Source organism: Heterocephalus glaber, unplaced genomic scaffold, assembly GCF_053883595.1.
Source record: "Heterocephalus glaber isolate CG9 unplaced genomic scaffold, H.glaber_assembly_v1.0 deba00001509, whole genome shotgun sequence".
Classification (NCBI taxonomy): Eukaryota; Metazoa; Chordata; class Mammalia; order Rodentia; family Bathyergidae; genus Heterocephalus; species Heterocephalus glaber.
Window position 1 is genome coordinate 41,617,737 of NW_028258325.1, and position 21,116 is coordinate 41,638,852.

At 38.4% G+C, this 21,116-nt stretch overlaps 1 protein-coding gene across 22 annotated transcripts in view; it reads left to right on the plus strand.

Moving 5' to 3' along the window:
- Dcun1d4 (defective in cullin neddylation 1 domain containing 4) overlaps positions 1-21,116 on the plus strand; it is an 80,894-nt gene that overhangs the window by 23,117 nt on the left and 36,661 nt on the right. For 17 of the 22 annotated variants that reach the window (XR_015441360.1, XM_013073979.3, XM_004849735.4 and 14 more), the window contains exons 2-5: positions 5-75; positions 243-282; positions 7,972-8,086; positions 10,979-11,070. Coding sequence is in view for 21 of the 22 variants with exons in the window: in XM_013073979.3 (XP_012929433.1) it covers positions 5-75; positions 243-282; positions 7,972-8,086; positions 10,979-11,070 (318 nt within the window). In the remaining variant the exon portion in view is untranslated. The remainder of the gene's footprint in view (positions 1-4; positions 76-242; positions 283-7,971; positions 8,087-10,978; positions 11,071-21,116) is intronic. The other 5 variants (XM_087187630.1, XM_087187627.1, XM_087187629.1 and 2 more) reach the window with 2 other exon arrangements.

Below are 21,116 nucleotides of genomic sequence, written 5' to 3' on the forward strand. Positions count from 1 at the left end.
AAAGACTTTCAGCTGAACTCTCATCTCTCAACACTGGCAAATATTCATAAGATCTACCACACCCTTAATAAGCTAGTAAGTCAATCTTTTTAAAGATAAACTGCCAACTGTTTGGTCATTTTGTGCAAGTGTATTTGATAAAAAAAATTAAAACGTAGAAACCAATTGCTTTTGAAAACACTGAATTTTAACTTGGTTGTCTAGTGTGTGATTCTTGGTAATAATAAAGGTATTTCTTACAGAATCTAACAGAAGACGTTGGCCAAGACGATCACCAAACAGGTATCTGTAAATGCTAACACTACTTAATTTTAAGTAAATGTAATATAAAATTATGAGACATACTAGCCACACATGCTTTACACTCCATTAACAGGATGTTACAGGATGTTGAGGACGTCCATCAGAGTGTAGTGAAGGCAGCCATGTTATAGCACTTTTCTAGAAGTAGGAAGTCTATTCTGGGACTCTGGTTATGCCAAAGCACTTTAATTCCTGGGATTCTCTAATGGTTTTAAGGTACCCCCATCCACCTTTTCTCTTTACAGAAGTAGTTTATACTAAAAAGGTGCTATAGTAATGCAATTTGAAAGGTATTCTATAAATGTTTGTAAAGTTGGGCTGAAAAAAGATTTGATAGGTAGATTATCATTTATGCATGTGCGTGTGTGTTTTATATAGATCCTGGGGATTTATGAGTGGGTACATTGAAACTTGATTATTATAAATTATTTTCTAGCCCTCTGGTTCTTAGTTTAGCCAGCCTTATAATCTTTTGCCAAGGGTTTGTTTAAAACGTAGACGTAGACTGCTGGGATCCACCTCCAGCGTTTCTGCTTTTCTAGATTTGGGGTGAGCACCCAGAGTTTGCATTTCTAACAGGCTCCTGAATGATGATGCAGTGGGTCTGGGGACCACATTTTGAATACTGTTTCTCTAAACTGTTAGCGATTATGAAGTTCATTTGATTTCTAAGTTATTAAGGTGCTAGCAAAAACTGTTCTAGTATGTTTTAAAATTTGAAAATTACTGCAATAATATATGAATCCATGCTTGCCTTAGTCTGTTCAGGCTACTGTAAACAAAACAAAACAAAACACCTTAGCCTGGGTAATTTATAAACAACAGAAATTCCTGCCTCACAGTTCTTGGGGCTGGGGAGTCTAAGATGAGGGTACATCTTTTTGCAGTGTCCTCACATAGTGGGAGGAGGAGGCAGCTCCTTAAGCTTCATTTAGAAGGGTGCTAACTGTGGTCATGAAGGCTCTACCGTCCTGACCTAAAGACTCCCAAAGGCCCCACCTCTTTGTACCAAAACATAGGGACTAGAATTCATCATGAGGATTTTGGCGCGGTACAAACATTTGGGCCATAGCAGTGCTTGTTGGAGACTTTTAAAAAGCACAGAGCTAATGGAGTGGACAGTGGTGGTCCTCCTCATGTTTCACTGTCCTACTCCTTTCTCCCAGCGCATTATTTGGTATTGACAATTTCAGACATTTTTATGCGTAGGTATGTTTGTTATGTGCTTGTTTTTTTAACTTAGCATTCATTTCTTCATTCTGAAATATATTGGTGGGCTGTAAGGGTGTTTTAAACTTAGTTTTAATTTTTAAAACTCAATTTTGTTTTTGTGATACTTTAGTTTGTCATTCTTTAAATTATGGTAATCTTCTCAATTCTGAATCCTGTACATTATGTAGTTAGTTCTGAAGTTTTGATTTAAATGATTAATTTTACTGTAGTAAATTTCACATCTAAATGTTTAACCTGAAATGTGACATTTTTAATAACTAAATTGTAAAGAATATGAAAGAAAAAAGTACATTTGGCTTTAGGCGGATTGTTTGGTTTTTGGAGTTAGCATCTATGTCTGATGTTTGGTCTGTGACACGCTGGCCCTGTATCTCATAAATGTTCAGCCGGTGTCAGTTAGTGTTAATCTTTGCTTAGAGTTGTCTACTTCATTAATATTTTGCCTCCAATAGCATAACTTGTTACTCCCATACAATGTAAAACTTTTGCTCTTTGGAAATCAGAGCAAGGTAGCCCAACAGGTGTTTCAGCAGCATCTAGAATTATTGCAAGTGGAAGAGCCAAACCCACTCTGGAATTTGTTTGGAAATAGTAGTTAATTTTACAGAAGTAGCCCAAAGTAGAGGTGATGAATTGAAAATGTCAGACAGAGAGAACAACAACAAAAAGTGTAAGGAAGATGATAGATGTCAGAAGTTTAACATTATTTAGGGGGAAAGGAAAAGAGATTTCTTTTGTCTTAAATAGTGGGATAAAAATTTGTGCATTTAGATAGTATTTTTCACTCAAGCAAGCATTTCAGTGAGTGATCTGTTCAAGAAAATGAAATAAGTTATTAGGTACTGGCAAGATGTCTTAAACGCAGCCTATTTATCAACTTAAATTATTTAAATCTTTCTGACATTGTCCAGGGAGGAATGAGTTGAAGTAGCTATATAAAAATACTAAAGTGGCAGAATGAGCCATGTAAATTGTTATTAAGTGAAACACGGCTATGGTATAGTAAGCTCACTGAAATGAAAAATTAGACAATTAAGATTTTTATATTGGAACATGCATTTGCTCTAAGTCTGGAAAAGTGAGAAACACTTTCTAATTCTGTAAACCTCTAGTTTTGGGATGATTGGAAATTGGGCACCCGTTGATGTGTCTTATGGGAAATTAATTCTGACAGGGACTCATTTTACTGAGGCCAATAAAGCAAAATGACAAGTATATATGTACTTACACGTATTCTTTTAAATGTATATTTTATAAATATATAGAGGAGGTGGGCACCTACCCAGGCATCATTTAAGAGTAACACATTTTGAAGGGGGATGTGGTGGTTCGTGCCTGTAATCCTGGCACTTGAGAGGCTGAGCAGGAGGATCACTTGAGTTTAAGGCCAGCCTGCACTACATATGAGACCTTGTCTCAAAAAAAAGCAAATAAACAAAAAACAGGAAACAGGTAACACATTTAGAGCCGGGCTTGTTAGTGCATGCCTATAATCCCAGCACTGGTGAGGCCGGGCTTGTTAGTGCATGCCTATAATCCCAGCACTGGGGAGGCTGAGGCAGGAGGATCACCATAAGTTCAGTGCCAGCTTGGGGTCTACATAGCAAGAACCACCTCACAGACCCCCCCCCCCCGGGTAAAATGTTTAGTTAAATTAATATCAAAACAACAGACCGGCTGGACATTGAAGGGCCTTAGATCTGTTCTAGGTGAACTCAAGTTGCCCTTTAAACTCTATTTTCTTGGATATTTTTTAAGTACTAGGACTGACCTCTTGTACAGTTTTGGCAGTATTTATAGTTCTTTAATGTGGGAAGAAAGACAGATATTTATTGACTGGTTTATTTGAAAATATGGTCAATTAAAAAGATTTGTTCTCTCGAAATGATGAAATAGAATGAAATTAACCTGAATTCAAATCATAACCCTCGAGTACTGCTTCCTATAGAGCCAACACCATACTAAGAGCTTCTGGTGAAGGGTGGATGGATTGAGTTGCATCATCCATTCCATGTAGAAGTTTTAGAAACCCCTGTTTGGTGAAGATAGTAACTTCAGAAGTAGTTTGTGTTAGGGACGTAGCTCAGCTGTAGACTGTTTCCTCCATTGCAGGAGGCTACCTGGCTTAATCCCCAGTACTGGGGGGGAAAAAGTCCTTTCTAATCATTGTTAATGTAGCAAAACATCAGTCTGGATATTTTGCCTCTACCTATATCACATAATTTGTAGCCCATTCTCTGAATGAAACAAATATTTCATAATATTCTCGCTTGTATTTGCTTCCTATTTTTTTATAGTTTAAAGATACCGGATATAGTTTAAATTTTTTGAGATAGGATCTTGTTTATGTAATTGAAATAGATTAAGTGATAGAAGTCTGAATCAGTGGAGTCAAAATTCAATGATACAAATAAATTTGTAAACATTTGTTTAGATTTCAATATTTTTATTATTAAAAAAACTTGCCATTGAATTTTTTAAAGAAGCAAACATCCTTATATTTATTTTTTTAAAAAAATTCTGCCTGGCAGGAAACTTACAGTCAAGGGTTTGTTTTGCTGACAGATGGGATAAAAAGTCAAAAATGATGTTGTATTATCTAGTCACAGATATTTCAAGTTCTGGAAATGTACTCTGATTTTTAAGCAGAATTTGATTTATGCATGTTTTAGGAATGCATTTATACAAGTATTTATTGCAAGTCTACTGAATGGCTCAGTAATGTAAATATCTTTTTACTATAAGATACTGTATTAAGCTGCTGTGTGCACAAGTGAAATGAACAGGATACTGCAAACCAAGATACTACAAACCTTTACATGTACACTTAAAAAATCTTAGTTGTTCTTGCTCAGTTAGGATTGATTGATAAGTGAGGGAAGGGAGCAGTTTGGGGCAAGTAGCCTTAGTTAGGTGCTCTGTGTTTATTGATTTAGTTCATATTGGCAAGTCATTAAGTAAACATCTTTTCCTTCACATTAAAGCGTAGTTTTTTCAGTAGTGAAACTTTTCCTGTCAGCTTGGGTCCTAGAGTGGTTGTATTTGGAAGAGCAGAGCTGTGTGGCCCTTGGACACTTGGTTCCCTGGAACTGAGTGCCTCATCCTTCCTGTGAGGTGCTGGCCGCAAGCCTGGCGTGTCAAGAATGCTGAACTGTGGTGGACATCGGGGAGGCTGAATAGTGAATAGACTTGGCATTTTGGTGAGAACTGGCTCTGTAACAGTCACTTAGTTTAAAAGAGAATCATGTCTCAGCTAAGAGATAAAAGTTTTGAATAAATGAAAGAATAAGTAGCCAAATTTGGGATGTTTCAAAAATGAGTTAGATTTTACACAGATGCAAGAAAAAATGATTTGTGAAACTTTAAACAGAAAGCATTAAGGAAAAAAAATGTTGCTTAACTTACGATGTTTGTTGGTTCACCAAAAACATGCTGTGCTTGACAAGTGGGATTCAGAGAAAGCCAGACATTAAACCAGTGTTTATGGAGACACAGATGGTAGAGAAGCTAGTATTAAGTTTTACTGGAGAAGACATTATTTTAAAGTGTTCATTTCCTATGGACTGAGGAGATAAGTGCATTTTCCTCTGTTCTGCAGATACTTGCAGATGGGGACAGGCTACTGCTAGGCCAGATGCTCAGAGACCATGACTGCGCTTGGAAGAAAATGCCTTTCTTTCACAAATAACGCATCCAGGGAGGAAGAGGGAGAAGCACACTCCAGGTGTTACACATCCTCTGCATTTCCCGACAGTATCACAGATTTCACAACTAGGCGGGGCATACTTATTCATTCTGCAAGCCCCGTCTGATGTCTTAGTAGACAAGGATAAATCCCGTTCCTCTATGTTGGCAGCCTGCAAAAGCCTGGGTCACTCCAGATCTTTGGATCTCTTCATATGTTTTAGTTTTGTTTATAAATAAGACACTGTAGGGAAGATGAGTGGGGCGTGTAGGTGTGGACGGCTCTTTCTCTGACACTTCGAATTCTCACTGCTTTGCCGGGGAGGTTGTTTGCTTGGTTTTTGAGACAGGATCTCATTTATGTAATTCAGGCTGGTCTTTAACTCACAATCTAGCTTAGGCTGGCCTCAGATTTACAGCAATTCTCCTGCCTCAGCCTCCCAAGTGCTGGGATTACAGGGGTGTACCACTACGCTCGGCTTCCCTGCTTTTGTAGTGAGAGGCACGAAAGGCTGCTTTGTATCTCTGATGAACCCTTTACTTCCCAGCCTTGGAAGGACAGGTCTAGATGGGCTCCTGGAAATGTGGCTGGACATCACCTGTTTGACTGCTTGTATTTGGGCTGAGGGGACAAGCTGTGTGAGCACAGGTCTTGTCCACTGTAACCTTAGGGTTGGAGCCTCATTTGGCCAATCACTTGAGCTCCTTTCAGAAGGAATACTTTTGCCTGGTATTTCCCCAAAGCATATCACCCTGGGAACTTGTCATGATGGCAGAAGTCTAGAACCTAGGTTTCAGGTCCCAAGCCTGATCTTTGAACAGGGTTGTGGCTTCAGTTGACCAGTTTTCCCTTGCCTTCAGAGCTAGTGTCTTGACAAGAGCTGTTTATAGTCACTGTGTCTACCCATCCACACTGTTTGCTAAATGCTCTGTGAGCCTTCCTTTCCTGATGGACCTGTGTGTGGTGGAACTGAGAGGACAGCCTGGCTTTTCTCTGTCGAGGTTATCACCTTTTCCAGCCCCTTGAATATCCATTCCCCAGGGGTCTCTCCTCAGTTCTCTGCTTCCAGAGTCTGTTTTCATGACCTCACAATGGTGGCAGTGGACAAAGCTGAGAGCTGGCATTGCTGCTGGGATGCATGTACCTAAACCCAGTGGTTAGCGCCAAGCATTTACTGAACGGATGTTTTTCTTTCTGAAAATGCTGATAGATATCATCATTCCCATCCCTCAAATGATGAACAAGAGAGCCAGAATAGGTTAGTAGTTGCCTAGATCACAGTTAGCTGGAGTTGGAGCTCGCTCATTGTGTGTATGTATTAGTAGAGGTTTCAGTCCATAGTCAACTGGCTTCAAGACAGGGATGACAAACAGGCATGGCAGAGGAGAAACAACATGGCAGCCACATAGTAGCAAAGGTAACAAGAGGGGCTTACCAGTGTCTTCCTCCCTCTTTTATTCAGCCTGCTTAGGGTGGGTAGCGCTCACACCCTTAATCCCAGTGCCTTCAGGCCTAGCCCTACCTCGAGTCCATCACACACTCTAGATTCAACCACCTCTGGAAGAGCATGAGGCTTTGGGGGGACATCTAAACACAAGCCGTAACAGTGTAGGTCACTGAACCCTAGCACCTTCACATGCTGTCCTGTCCACACTGCTCACGGAGAGTCCAGGGCCTTCAGCCAAGGGCTAAAGGAAAGAGGAAAGATGTGTGGCCTAGAATTCATCCAAAGGGTGTGGGTTTAGAAAGTCACCTAAATGCCTCATCCTTGGTTTTCCTGTCTGTTACAGATAATTATCTTTGCCCTACCTGTCATTCAGGGTTATTGTGGGAACTAAATGACAGTTCTGATAGCACTTATGCCAAAGTGAGATGTTTAATTGTCTTGTAAATTATAATGGTTTAAGACAGTCTGAAGCAAGGCTGCCTGGGTTTGAATCCCAGTTTTGCCATTTACCTAACTTCTTTCTGCTTCATTTTCTTGCCTATCTGAGACAACAGTGATTTTTTTTTTTCTTCATAGATTTGTTATGAGCCTTTAGCTTAGTTAATACACGCAGGTGTTAAGAACAGGGCCTGGCTCAATAGTTCTCAGTAAGTGTTTGATGTTGTCATTATTGTCTTTTGTTAAATTTTAACACCTTTTAACAAATGGAAGTTATGCTTCCTGACTATAATCCTGGACTAAGAGAGGCAGAGTTCTTCCAGAAGCAGAAACAACAAAGGCTATTGGAGAAACTTTGTTCATGTTCAAGTCAGACTTCTACATCCAAGAAATCCAAGTCCTGCTTTTTTGTTTTTTGTTCTATTTAGAGCCTGTGTTAGGACTGATGTGCTTGTGTGTATTTGAGTCAAGGTTACTGGTTGAGGTGGCCTTGCCTCATGAAGTGCATAAATATGATGGTAGGACAGTTAGGCATGAAGGAACACTGTCGTGTAGGAGAAGCAGAAAGTTCAGGTGATTTCCGTTAGACTTTTGGAGCCTAAATAGAAATTTCATTCATTTCTTTTTCTAGTGTGATTTGGGGTGGTGGGGAGAATTTCCTTGCTTGTGTCATTGCTAGGTTCATTTCATGACTATTTTCTCAAAGAGGAACTGAAAACCATTTTCTCTCTTTATAGCATTTTCTGACAACAGCTAAGCCCTTTGTAGTACAAGGCATGGATGTTTCTAATTCATCAGTATTACTGCTTGAGAGAGTTACCATGCGGCATGCTTTAATTTTGTGCTCTCTGAATTTGTTCTGTAGGAAGCCTGCGATCTTGCAGTTCTTCAGACTGCTTTAGTAAAGTGATGCCCCCAAGGAAAAAGAGAAGACCTGCCTCTGGAGATGACTTATCTGCCAAGAAGAGTAGACATGATAGGTATGTTGCTGAAGCTGCAAATTGATGACATGCGTGTTGAAAATACATATGTCCATTCAATGTAGGCTAAGTCATCTTAGTATTCAGATGCCAGCTGGAACATTGTTTTGGTTGGTTCTTCCAGTTGACCTTTCAAATTGTAATTATTTAGTGGTGCTTATTTTATGTCTGGGTTTATAAAACCTGAAAACAAAATAGGTAATTTGAGTTCTTAAAAATCAGTTTTATTGTAATCTACTCACTCATCCACCAAAACTAGGGTACCATTAGTTTTTCCTTTGAAAGCCTCTGTGCCTGTTGAAGACCACAGAATTGGTGTCTATTCTTTCAGAGGGTCTCCTTCACTATTGTTGCCACAGGGCTGGAGCACTGCACCTGTGCCAAGTATATCTCTGTGGAATGTTAGCCATGTTGGGGTTTATTCTCAGATGGGCGAGAATTTGATAAAAGTTTCAAAAAACAAAACCGTTAAACCACTTCCCTTTCAGATAATTGAACTGTTAATTTTGTTAACTCCAAAGGACTGTATGTTTATTTTAGGCATCTTTATTATTTCACCTCTCTCCCTCCTACCTCTCTCTCCTTTTTTCCTCCTCTTTTTTTTTTTTTGGTACCAGGGATTGAACTCGGATCCTTGTGATTGCGAGGCAGGTGGCGGAACCACTGAGCTAAATCCCTGGCCCTTTTCCTCCTTTTTTGAGATGAAGTCTTGCTATATCCTGGACTTAAAGAATTCCTCCTGCCTCAGCCTCCTAAGTAGTGGGACTATAGACATATACTATCATGACAGGTTCTTTTTAAAAAAAAAAACCCAAGGAAAACATAGTCTAATCTTCTCTGCCTTTCCATCTTTCCCCATTCTGGCTCTGTGAGTCAGTTTACTAATGGGTTGGGATTTCCACATCTATAAATCAAGGGGATTTAGATGAAAACTGTTCCTTGGTGATAGTTCATTTCTACAACTCAGTTGGAGGGATAGAGAGACAAACTCTGAAAATGTGAAAATAATGCCACCCTTTGTATCTCAAGCTATTTAAAAGATAATCAATCACCAGCAGTTTGTGGGCTAGTGATTTTCAGTTTTACAGAGCCATGTTTTTTTTTTTGTTTTGTTTTTTTGGGGTTTTTTTTTTGAGCCATGTTATTTGATCTTTTCAGTGTGGATGTTACTGTTGGGGAATTGTAAATTGTAAAAATCATATGGCATTTTGTTCCTATTTAGCACTTTTTTTTTAACCACAATCTTTAAAAACTGGGAGCTGAATTGTAGTTTCTGACTTTTTTCTTGGGCTTGATCTCTTTTTGTAAAACAACTTTATTTACATACCATAAAGATACTTTTAAAGTATACAATTTAGTGTTTTTTTTTAAGTTAACCAAGACTTTCAAACCATCACTTCAAACTAGTTTTAGAACATTTCCATCAGCCCAGTCTCATGCCTGATGTCAGTTAATCTTGGTTACCACTCACAACCCCAGGCAGCCTGAGTCCATACTTTATCACTAAAGATTTCCTTTTATGAACATTTTATATATAAATGGTCTTTTGTGTTTTGCTACTTTCATTTAGCATAATGTCTTTGAGGCTCACCTGTATAATAGCATGTATCAGTATTATATGTCTTTTTTTGCTCAGTGGTATTCCATTGTATGGTTTTGGTCCATTTTTAACGTAGAATATTTTTCAGTGAAACATGTATTAAAAATACAGCATCATACAAAGGCCTCCAGGATATTGACTAATTATAGGCTTTGAGCTAATATAGGAATGTCTAGGCCTAGCATTAAAGCATAACTGAATGTTTGGCCAGTATCCAGTTTTTATTTTCAGGTAGTATGTCTACCACTTATAAAAGAAATATGAAACGTGTGATTTGCAGTTTCAGTAACAACACCCTATAACCACGTTCTTTTTTTTTTTTTTTTTTTGGTACCGGGGATCGAACTCGGGTCAGCCATGTTCTTTTTTTGATGATAAACCCCAGACTCTCTAATCAGGTGTATGTATAATCTAGTGATTATCTAGATCATGAATAAATGTTCACTAAGAAAAAATTATACGGTATATGATTTTTTATATTATACATTATGTAAATAAAAGCATGTTTATGGACAGAAGTAATTTATATATAAATAATGGTTTAAAATGTGTATACTCATAATATTAATATCCAAGTCATGGTTTTAAAGCTACTGCTGTTTTTCCCCTCTCTGTGTGGGGAAGCTGTCATCCTCAGCCCTGGGTATGAGCTCAGGGGCTTCTGCTGAATTGCAGGAGGAAGCTGCTGATGGCTGTCCAGATTAGGCTGGCTCCTCCACAGCGCTGGAGTTGTATGAAGGCAGCAGGAGCCAGGCTTCTCTCTACTTTGTCCTTAGGCGTAGAGGGTTACAGCAATCAGGGAGCCATCCGAGGGACTTTGTCTTGTCAGCCTTTACACCTGCATTTTTTTCCAAGAAGCTTGGACATGAATTGATGTTTCTTTTTATTTGTTTAATGTTCTCTGTGTTGCCTGTGATTGACAGGTGGTTCTTTAGGCAGTGCTTTGTGCTCAATCTGACAGTAGAAAGCACCTGAGACTTTCTTACTTCATTCTGTATTTAATTCTGGCTGATGAGGGGTAGAAAGTATATCAAGTAACTTCTATTTAATTCTGTATGTTTTTTTAACAGCAAAAAACTTGTATTAAGTGCTTACTGTTTAATTCTAAATTAAGGTATGACTATTCCAATAATAGTTATATAAGGTTAAGGTGGAAAATGCAGGAAGTAAAAGGTTTATATTTACAATACTGATTAGATAGATGGCTGCTTAGGTAAAAGATTAAAAACTATCTGCCACTTTGAAGAACTCAGTATCCTCAAATAACTTAAAACTGCTTTTTCAATTTTTAGCATGTATCGAAAATACGATTCGACTAGAATTAAGACTGAAGAAGAGGCCTTCTCAAGTAAGCGGTGCTTAGAGTGGTTCTATGAATATGCAGGTAGGTAATCATTTACAGCATGTAAGACTGATCCTGGGAAGAATAAGAAGTACCTTAAGCTGGGCAAGGTGGTGCATGCTTAGAATCCCAGCACTCTGGGAGGCTAAGGCAGGAGGATCATAAATTCAGGCCCAGCCTAGGCAACTTAATGGGACCCTGTCTCAAAATAGAAAATTACAAAAGGCTAGGAATATAGCTCAGTGGGAAGACTTCCCCAGCACCAAAGATCAGTCAGTCAGTCCATCTATCCATTCTTCATGGAGGTGAAAGAATGTAAAATTGTGTACTTTCAGATTTAGCGCATATATGTATGTGTTTGGTGTGTGCTTATACCTCTGTAGGGGGAGAAAAGCAGAAGAATTGAAACGAATCACTAAATGTTCTATTTATAGCCAGTAGCTAAGCCAAAGAATTCAGAACATTAGAAGGGAACTGAAAAGATGAAACACACTTGGGAGAAATACTCTGGATTGCTAGGAAACCTATTTAGATCACTGATAATGGGTAATTATTTGGTTTAAGCACTGAAGTTAAAATAAGCTTTGCTGGTTTTGAACCCTCATGTAATGCAGTGGAATTTCTTTATTATCAAGTGTCTATTTTATTTTTTTAACATTTGGCAGAAAATGTTTGTCACTTAAAATGTCCTAAATTCAGGTTCGTTTTTGCACCTTATAATTAGTTGGATAATATAATATTGCAGTCTAGGGCTTGTTTGTTGTGACTCTAAATGCTGTAAAAAAGAGAAAAAGAAAAATTTTTAGGTAAAGCTTGAGCTATAGGCTCTTTGCCCTTTCTTCTTCCTCAGTTTATTTCAGGCCCTTTCAAGGCCTATCAATTTGACTGTTCTAGCAACTTGCAAATTGGTGTTCTTTTTTTTTTTTTTTTTTGTCATTAGTCTCTGTTCTAAATCAGGTTCCATGTGTCTCTTATTGTTTTTGGGGGGAGAAAAAAAAAGAGTACACAGATCAGACATGTCATCTAATGATATCCCCACTTCTGCCTCTGCTTAAAAACCCCTGCTACATATGGGATAAATGGTAACTCACTGTCCCTTTCTTGGGATGCTTTTCTCTGTGTTTCCATCTGATAACTGTTTAGTTCAGATTTATTGATCAGTGAAAAACCTGTATTAAATGCTAACCATTTAATTCTATATATATATATACACATATATATATATATTTTTTTTGATACTGGGCATCGAACTCGGGTCCTCACGCTTGTGTAGCAGGCAGCAAAACCACTGAGCTAAGTCCCTGGCAATTTAATTCTGTATTAAAGTATGACTGTACTTATGATTGCATAGCTTAAGCCCCTTAATTAGCTTAATAGCCTTTCTTGTACTCCTTTACGACTTTGTGCATAACTTGTTTTGGTCCCTTCTTATTGAGTATCAAGATGAGGATTTACTCCTGAGGCTTGATCAGGTCATTTCCCCCCATCCTCACTCCACCCTTTTTCTGATAAGAGCCTTGCATGGAAGATATTGGTCCAGGGAAACCAAAGTTTTTTTGGAGATTTTCAGATTGAAACTGAGAGAAGAGCATCTTTCTTTTCTGGTGGATTTGAAAGAATACAATCCTGATTTCTTTAGTTTTTCTTTGGACTTACAGATTTTTGTGAGATAATTCCAGTATTTTTCTACTGAATTCTCATTAGTTTCAACTAGATTTTGTTCAAAGGATGTAGTCACTAGTACAGACACTTACATGGTATTGGAATTTATCTGTTTTCATGTTTACTTTATCAGAACATGAATCTCTTGAAGGCATCTTGTAATCCTAGTAAAAGTGGTTGACACTTTGCCAAGGACTCAGGAAATGGGTGGTGAAAATGAAAAAATGTTTCCTTATTCCTATTACTTTGATAAGATCTTTTGCTTTCCTATATTAACACTTAACACTTATTTTATGAAAATGTACTATAAAGGAAATTTTAAAGAGAACACCACCAAAGTAGCACAGCTATTTTGACTTTTTTGTATGTGTATTCTGTAATAAGCAAATGTAAACATCTTTTTTAAAAAAAAGAGAGCAGGGTAGAATTTTCTTTTGTTTGCTTTTTTTTTTTTTTTTTCCTGCAGAAAGGTCACATTTTAGAATAAAAGTTAAGCCACATTATTTCAGTTCCTTGGAGGTCCCTGCTGGGTAATTGCTTGTAATTCATCCCTATGAGAAGTTCGTGTAGATGTGCCCATCCCTCCTTACCTCTTTAATCCCTTTCCTTCTTTTGCTGCTTTTTGTGTATCATAAGGTAACAGTAGGGAGTTGGGAGTTACTGAAAGCCCCAATTGGCCCTGCTTTTACTTTGAATATGCCACTCCATGAGTTGGAAGTGTAGACCAGTATTATTTGAGACAGGCAAGCTGGGAGAAGAAGCAGGATGACTGACAGGGTGTACTGTGAGCTGCATCTGTGGGTGTAGGCTGTGAGGCCACGTGAAGAAGGGCTGAGCCCCATGTCTGGGCCTTTCTCCTTAGGAGCGAGCCAGCTGGTCTGAGCTGAGGATGAGCGCAGACTCCTTGCCTTCTAAGCTGGAGTGAAACGAATACGGCAGTGATAGGAACTGGAGTGAATGCAGTTGTTTCACCTGACCGGACCTTAGTTCCTTCCAGAGCTCTCACTCAGCGCTGCTTCTCATGCTGCCCTCTGCTGTGGTGCCCCATGAGCCAAGCTCATTCCAGCCTCTGGCTAATCTCAGTCCTCCTCTGTACATTCTAAGATGTAGCTTCTCACTTTTTAAAAATCCCTTTTAACTCAGTTACTGATTCCCAAATTTGATATAAGCCCCTCCTCCTGGGCCTCTTCCTGTTCTCTGGTTGTAGGTTTCCTCCCTTTTTCACTGTGGTACTTCAGTTCTCTGTGAGTTGAGGTAGAATTGATTGAGGTGGTACAGAGTGTATCATCTAGATAGCTATCTGAAACTGGGACTCAAATTTTTCATTGGAATGAAAATAAACAGTTTTACATAAATAATTTACCAAATAACTTCTACTTTCTGAGCTATATGTAAGAATAAATTAAGCCAAATACCCAGGTGCCAGCATTGATTTTACAGTCACACTAAAGCTCACAATGGATATATCATATTGGGAGGGCATCTTAGTTCTGCAAGTCCTAGCTGTAGTTCCTTAGTCTCTCTTTTGGGTTACTTTCTTTAGCAGCATTGTCTTTGGGTTTATGAAATGAGAGTAGGGACCAGGAATGGGTGCTAAAGTTAAGCACAGGAAGTAGCAGGAAGTATGAAAATTGCCTAACAGTGAAGGAAGAGATGTCAAAAACTACTGAGGCCCCTTTGCCTGTGATTGCTTTTTGTTTTTTTGAAACAGTCTTGGTATGTAGTTCCGGTTAGCCTTGAACTCACTATGTAGCCAAGGCTGGCCTCGAACTCACAGCATTGCTCCTGCCTCAGTGAGAGTATAGGTGTGTGGCACCACACCTGGTCATTTTTAAAAAATAGATTTTGTTAGTATATTTGCCTTTCCAAATGTACCTTCAGTTTCTTGTCACCCACTGTGCTTCATAGCTTATGAATTTTTATTTGTTTTTAACCATCTCTCTCAAACCCTACTTACAGACCACTTTGTGTTAGTCAATAGCATATTCATTAACTTGCTTGACAAAGATAATTACCTTAATTGTATGTAGGAATTGATGAATATGCTATAAAATATAGCCATGGTCCCAGTGAACAGTAAGTTTACAGCTAGACTTAAAATGTGTACATAGGAAAGATAATGAGAAAAAAAGTCTTAGATGGCAGGATTGTGGGTAGATTTTAAATAATGCTTATTGGCAATCTGTATTTTAATGTTTAGAATAAAATGTACTTTTGGCAGTCAAACATGACCCAAACTCTGGAATCATGTGCATTTGTAATAACAGATACATGTTCATAAGAAATACAAAGATAACTGCATAAAATTTGGAAAAAGAAAAGGCAATAATAACTTACATTACCACTGCAGAATGTACTTCAGCAAACCTATCTTCAAGGGTTACCATGTGGCTGTGCTCAAGTTCATTTCGCAGTGTAGCAAATTGGCTAGAAAGTGAAGAAGCATTACCACTGTAAATGGATGTGGGTGGAAAGAATAGGCAATAGCCAGGTTGGAGGTTACCAGAAGGGGACAGCACGCTGGGAGACAGGCAAGCCAGGTGAACGATATAGGTGAGGGAGTGGTGATGGTGTTAAGTTCAAGAGTAAATTCCAATTGGAAGAGCTTGAGGAATTTTTAAAAATGTTGAGTAACTTTTCCCCCCAAGCTCTATGCATCCATTTCCCAATGGGATCAGTAGATACCAAAAAGAAAAAAGAAAAAAGAAAAGAAATCTATTCCTAAAAGCAAAACCTCTTAGCAAAATGGGAATAGATGGGTGCTTCCTTATCAGAGTGATCTTTAGTTGCCAAGACTCAGGATTTTCCACTGGTGAAATGGTATGGAAAACTCAAGTACAGTCAATACAGATACACATGCACATGTAATGGAGTAATGTAAAAAGTATCAGCTAACAAGAATAAAGCAGATGTGTGAGTACTGTCACGGGAAGAATACCTGGTACAGCGACAAAAGCAAGGGGTAAAATTGTAGGCACAGCATGAACCCTTGTGTGTGAAAGATAAACATTTAAAAACTGCTCTTTACTATGTATTTTCCTAGACATAAACACATAGCAAAAAAGTCTTGGAGTATACACGCCTAACTGGTAAAGGAAGGGAGAAGTGGCTTTCTTTTTTGCTCTGTTTATTTCACTTTGTATGTATCTTTCTATTTTATTCTGTATCTTTTTTATTGTGAATTCAGTGGAATGTGAATGGATTAATGTGTAGTGTGTGTAATATGTGCACTCTCAAACCCAAAGATGACGGTGTATCAAATGATAAAATGCTAAGTGATTCCATTTGACTCAAGAATGAGACTCGAGAGTTGCACTGGTCTTACTTGCCACTGTTGTAGAAGTTACCAGTGCTATTAGAGAAGAAGCAAGGAACATAAATACTGGGAAGGAAGAGGTAAAAATGCTCATTCATCGAAGATGAAATGATTAAATTATGTATACCTGGAAAGCCAAAGAGAATTGCCAGGACAAATATAGAAAAATTAAGTAAATACATATTCTTTGTATATAGAGTTCCATAGGTGACTTATTTGGGAAGGGCTTTTAAAGAAACTCTAATAAATGGTTGCCTTGGGGGAAGAGAGAATAGAATGAAAACCTTGTTTTTAAAACATTTTTGTTTTTACTTTCAAATAAAATTTTGTGTCATTGCTGTATCAATGTACAGAATCCCCCTAAATTATAAACTTTTATTTGATTTTTTTAATGGTCCAGATATGAAAATTAGAGGTATATAGAAGAACTATAAAGAGGGAGACAAAAAGAATCCCATAAAAAGTTAACAGTTGAATATATGGATCAAGACTTTTTTTTTTTCCAACAAAATAGCATATTTGTCATTAAAAGGAACATGGCTTGGAGAAAAAGCATTTGCTTTGGTCGGGTTATGAGTTTGGACTTCAGGAGAGCCAAAGATTTGAAGTAGAGAAGTAACACGAGACTCCCAGCAAGCATGAGAGATGATCTTCCTGTTCATCCTCTGTTGAGGTCAACCACTTCTGTGCTTTTAGGGTAGTCTATGACTTTGTTTTAAAGTCACCCTATGATTTATCGCCCTCCTTTTACTGTGGTCTGTTACTTTGTACTGAAATCATCCCTACGATTTCACTTCTTCTTGGAGGCCAGGAACAATGTTGCTGTCCTCTCTACCCAAGCAACTGTCACAGTACACACTCTAGATTGTGTCTGGTAAATGTTCTGTGAATGAAACAAACATGGTAAGATAGTAGATTCTGCCAGACTTGGTGACTTGATGGATCTAGGGGCTAAGGGATGATGGTAAAGTGATTTCTGTAGTTTGGTTTTATGCATTTTTATTGAGCAATGCCTCATGGTGTGCTGAGGTTGCAGAAAGAGTACTACAGCTGTTGTTCTCAAGGAACTATGAAGGTAAGACAGATGGGCTGGCACTTTTTGAGCGGAGTGTGCTAAAATGTGAGACAACCATTCCCATTGTTGGCATGGGTCACAGAGGACTGCCTGTGTGGCCTCAGAGGTAGAGAATTGGGCTTTCTGGCTGGTTCTAGCCTTAAAGACTGAAAAAGTTATCCGGAGAAGATGACTGAGCCACAAAGTGCAGTGTGGTGGCAGCTATTTGTGGTACAGAGAAAAACTAAGGTGTTTCTGTATCTTTATTCATTCAACAATAGCTGTTGATTCATTGATTTATTTATTGGTACCGGGGATCGAACTCGGGTCCTTGTGCTTTTGAGGCAGGCAGCGGAACCATGGAGCTAAATCCGCAGCCCCCTGTTGGTTTATTTCTGAAATGCTTGCATGTGGAAATATATGGAGGTGGAGAAGGGAGGTGCTAGATCATAGAGAGCCTTCCTTGATATGCCAAAGACTTCAGAGGGCCACTGAAGAGTTTTGCATAGGCTTACCTTTAAGATGGAGCTATCTGTGGCTTTGTGTAGGATGGGTCAGGGTTCTGAGTGATAATAAAAACTGAGCCAGTGGTACAGGAGAGGTCCTATTAAGTAATACTGGGAAGGAAATACTTGGAGTGCAGTTGATACTTGATTGGCTGTGGAAGGTGGGGAAAAGGGAGAAGGAATACAAGATGGATGATGGTCAGGGTTTTTAAAAAATATATATTTATTGGTACATTTTAGGTATACAATACATTTACATTTATCATTGGGTGCTTGTACCTGTATGTGATGTGTCTTGGTTCTTATTTTTTCCCCATTCCCTGTGCGCCCTTCACCCCCTCCACCCTTCTCTATTTACATAGACTTTGTTTCCATTTTTTTTTCTTTCTCATAATTTTTCCTTTCCCTTCTTCCCTTTGCCCTTCCTCTCCCACCACCCCTACCCCTTTGGACCTTTTCCTATTTCAAATTATCAATTAATCATTTTAATCATTTTCATCCTTATTTACACTTTCAGTTTCTCACACTAGAGAAACTATTTGGTATTTACACGTGTATCCTATTTATTTCACTTAAGAGGATGGCCTCAATATGCATCCATTTAGCTATAAATGTCTAGTTTCTCTTTCTTTATGGTTGAGTAGTACTCCATTTTATAAAAAAACATATCTTTATCCAGTTTCCAGTTGATGGGCACTTGGGCTGTTTCCAAGCTTTAGCTATTACAAACTGTGCCGCTATAAACATGGGTGCACATATATCGCTGTGGTATGATTCTTTTAATTCTTTGGGAAAGATACCCAGTAGGGGTATAGCTGGGTCAAATGGGACCTGTAGTCCTAGTTCTTTGAGGTATCTCCATACTGATTTCCACAGTGGTTGCACGAGTCTGCACTCCCGCCAACAATGGAGAAGGGTTCCTTTCTCTCCACACCCCAGCCAGCATTTGTTATTGGTTGATTTCTTGATAGCAGCGATTCTTTCTGGGGTGAGGTGGAATCTCAGTGTTGTTTTCATCTGCATCTCTCCATGCTCAGGTTTTTGTTTCTGGTGGTGCCACAACTGAGATAAACTACAGAAAGATAACTAATGTTGGCATAGAAAGTTGATAGGCTCCATTTTGTGCAGTGATATTTGAAAGTGTGAACCGCAGTAGGTGTCAGTTTGGGGCACAAAATCTGGTTATGGTCGTTTAGCAGGAAGTAAGGTAGTCAGATTGTAAAGTGGCAGACAGTCCAAAAGTAAGGAGGACAGTGTGGGCTAGAGGAGATCCTGGTAGTTCCTGAACTCCCAGAGATGGTTGAAATTTCTAAGGGAGAATGTGTAGTAGAATGGACTAGAAGAGGTGCAAGGATGGAACTCTGTGCATCAAACTTAATAAGATAAAAGAACAGATAAAGGAGCCAAAAGATGAGAGGAAGAAGGAAAACCAGACTAGAGTACTTCCAGAAACCATGGGAAGAGACAGTTTGTGAATAAAGAACTGCTTGAAATATCCATAAATCAGAAAGAGGTCAGACAAAATAAAGACTGTGTGTCTTAGATTTGAAAATTCAGGGGTTATTGTTGACCATGGCAAAATGAGTTTCATGGAAGTAGAGTAGCAGAAGAAAATAATTGCAGTACAGTGGACCCTTGAGTATGACTGGACTGACATACAAACAACTTGGGTTATGACCGGAATTTAATTTTAATTTAGGAATAAAGTCTTGAGTTACAACCTGAATGCCGGCTGCTGGTGCTTCCAGATGGCCTTAGATACACATTTAACCCTTAAAGAGTTCAGGAAGAAACATTACATCCTTTTCTGTTCGGGGTTGAGAAATCCTGAGCCATTGTTTCTATAAGGACACTGAGATCTGTCTGGAAGAAAGTATGGCCTTAAATTATACAGGAGAGAGACTTTCAAGGCTGTGTAGAGGAGCCTGACCAACTTGAGTGACAACCAGCCCTTGAGAACAAATTGAGTTCATTAGTCAAACGTCCACTGTATTTGAACAAATGGGGGATAAAGCAGCCATGGGATATGTGGTCTGTTCTTTCAGGCAGAAAACAGAGCTACAGCGGAAAGGGAGTTGATTGTCTCTGTCAAGAACAGAACAACTATAGATGACCTTTGGTGTCTGCTGGGTCTTGGTTCCATAACCACTGGATACCAAAAGGCACAATATAAAATAGCATGTTATTTGCATGTAATTTATATGCCCTTTTGTATACTTAAAATCATTTCTAGATTATAATTCCTAATAGAGTGAGTGTAAATGCTATGTAAATAGTTGCTGTGCTGTATTTTTTAGAGAATGAAGACAAGAAAAAGGTTTATACGTGTTTGACTTCTATCTAGATTGCCCCCCAAAGCCACATGTGCTCATAGATGGGGAGTTTCAAAGGTGGCTGGTTAGGGTGTGTGAATGTGGATTAAGGCTGTGACACTGGGATTAAGGGTGTGGATAATGGAAGCCCCACCCTGGGTGTGGGTGGCACCAATCAATAGGTTTAGAAGGGAATATAAAGAGAGGGAAGGCAGGCTTGGTGCTTCTTCCTTTGCCATGGACTGCTTCTTTGCGATGCTCCTCTGCCATGCCACCCTGCCTTGAAGCCAGCTGACAACACTGAAACCCCTACAAACTGAGCTGAAATAAACCTTTCCTCCTTCAACTTGTGGGTATTGAATATTTTGTTTCAGCTAAGAGAAAAGGAACCAAGATAATACATGTTTAATAAAGACATTTTTTCCACAATATTTTTTATGTATGTGTAATTGAGTCCCCAAATATAGAACCAACAAATACAGAATCACAGTTGAACTTGATTCTTTCTATATAAAAGAAACATGTTATTTTCCAATTAATTTTATAGAGACTAATATGTAGTTCTTTGCTATGTTCCTAAAAGTTACTGTATGTATTGACATCATTGTCAAAATAAGAGCAGAGCTTTGATGAGTTAAAAAATTGTATTAAAAAATAAAATTTTGAGGGCCGAGGATTTAACTCAGTGCCTGCCTCGAAAGCACAAGGTCCAGAGTTTGATCCCTGGTACCAAAACATTTTAAAAAAAATAAAATTTTGTAGCAAAATAAGAGAATAACAAAAATTAATACACCATGTATCATCTTCAAAGTAGTTGCTAGAATATAAGGCATGTACAAAAAAGATTCTCTTGCATAGAAGAAACAAACATACTAGCACAAAACTTTTCAGTGAACTCAGAGAAACTAGTAGTATAAATGAAAAAATTAGCATATATATAAAAATTTTTTTTGAGACAGCAGAATACGTAATTTAGAGAACCATCTGAACCTCTCCCCACTTGCTATTTATCTAGCTTCCATTTTGTTCCCCATTTGGAGATATATATATATATATATATATATATTTATTTTGAGTTTCTCGTAAGAGAAACCATATATTTAAGCTTGTGCATCCAACTTATTTCACTTATATTCTCAAGTTGTATCCATTTACCTACAAATTCTTCAAATTTGTCTTTATGGCAGAGTATTACTCCGTTGTGTGTAAATACAACATTTTACTTATCCATTTGTTGA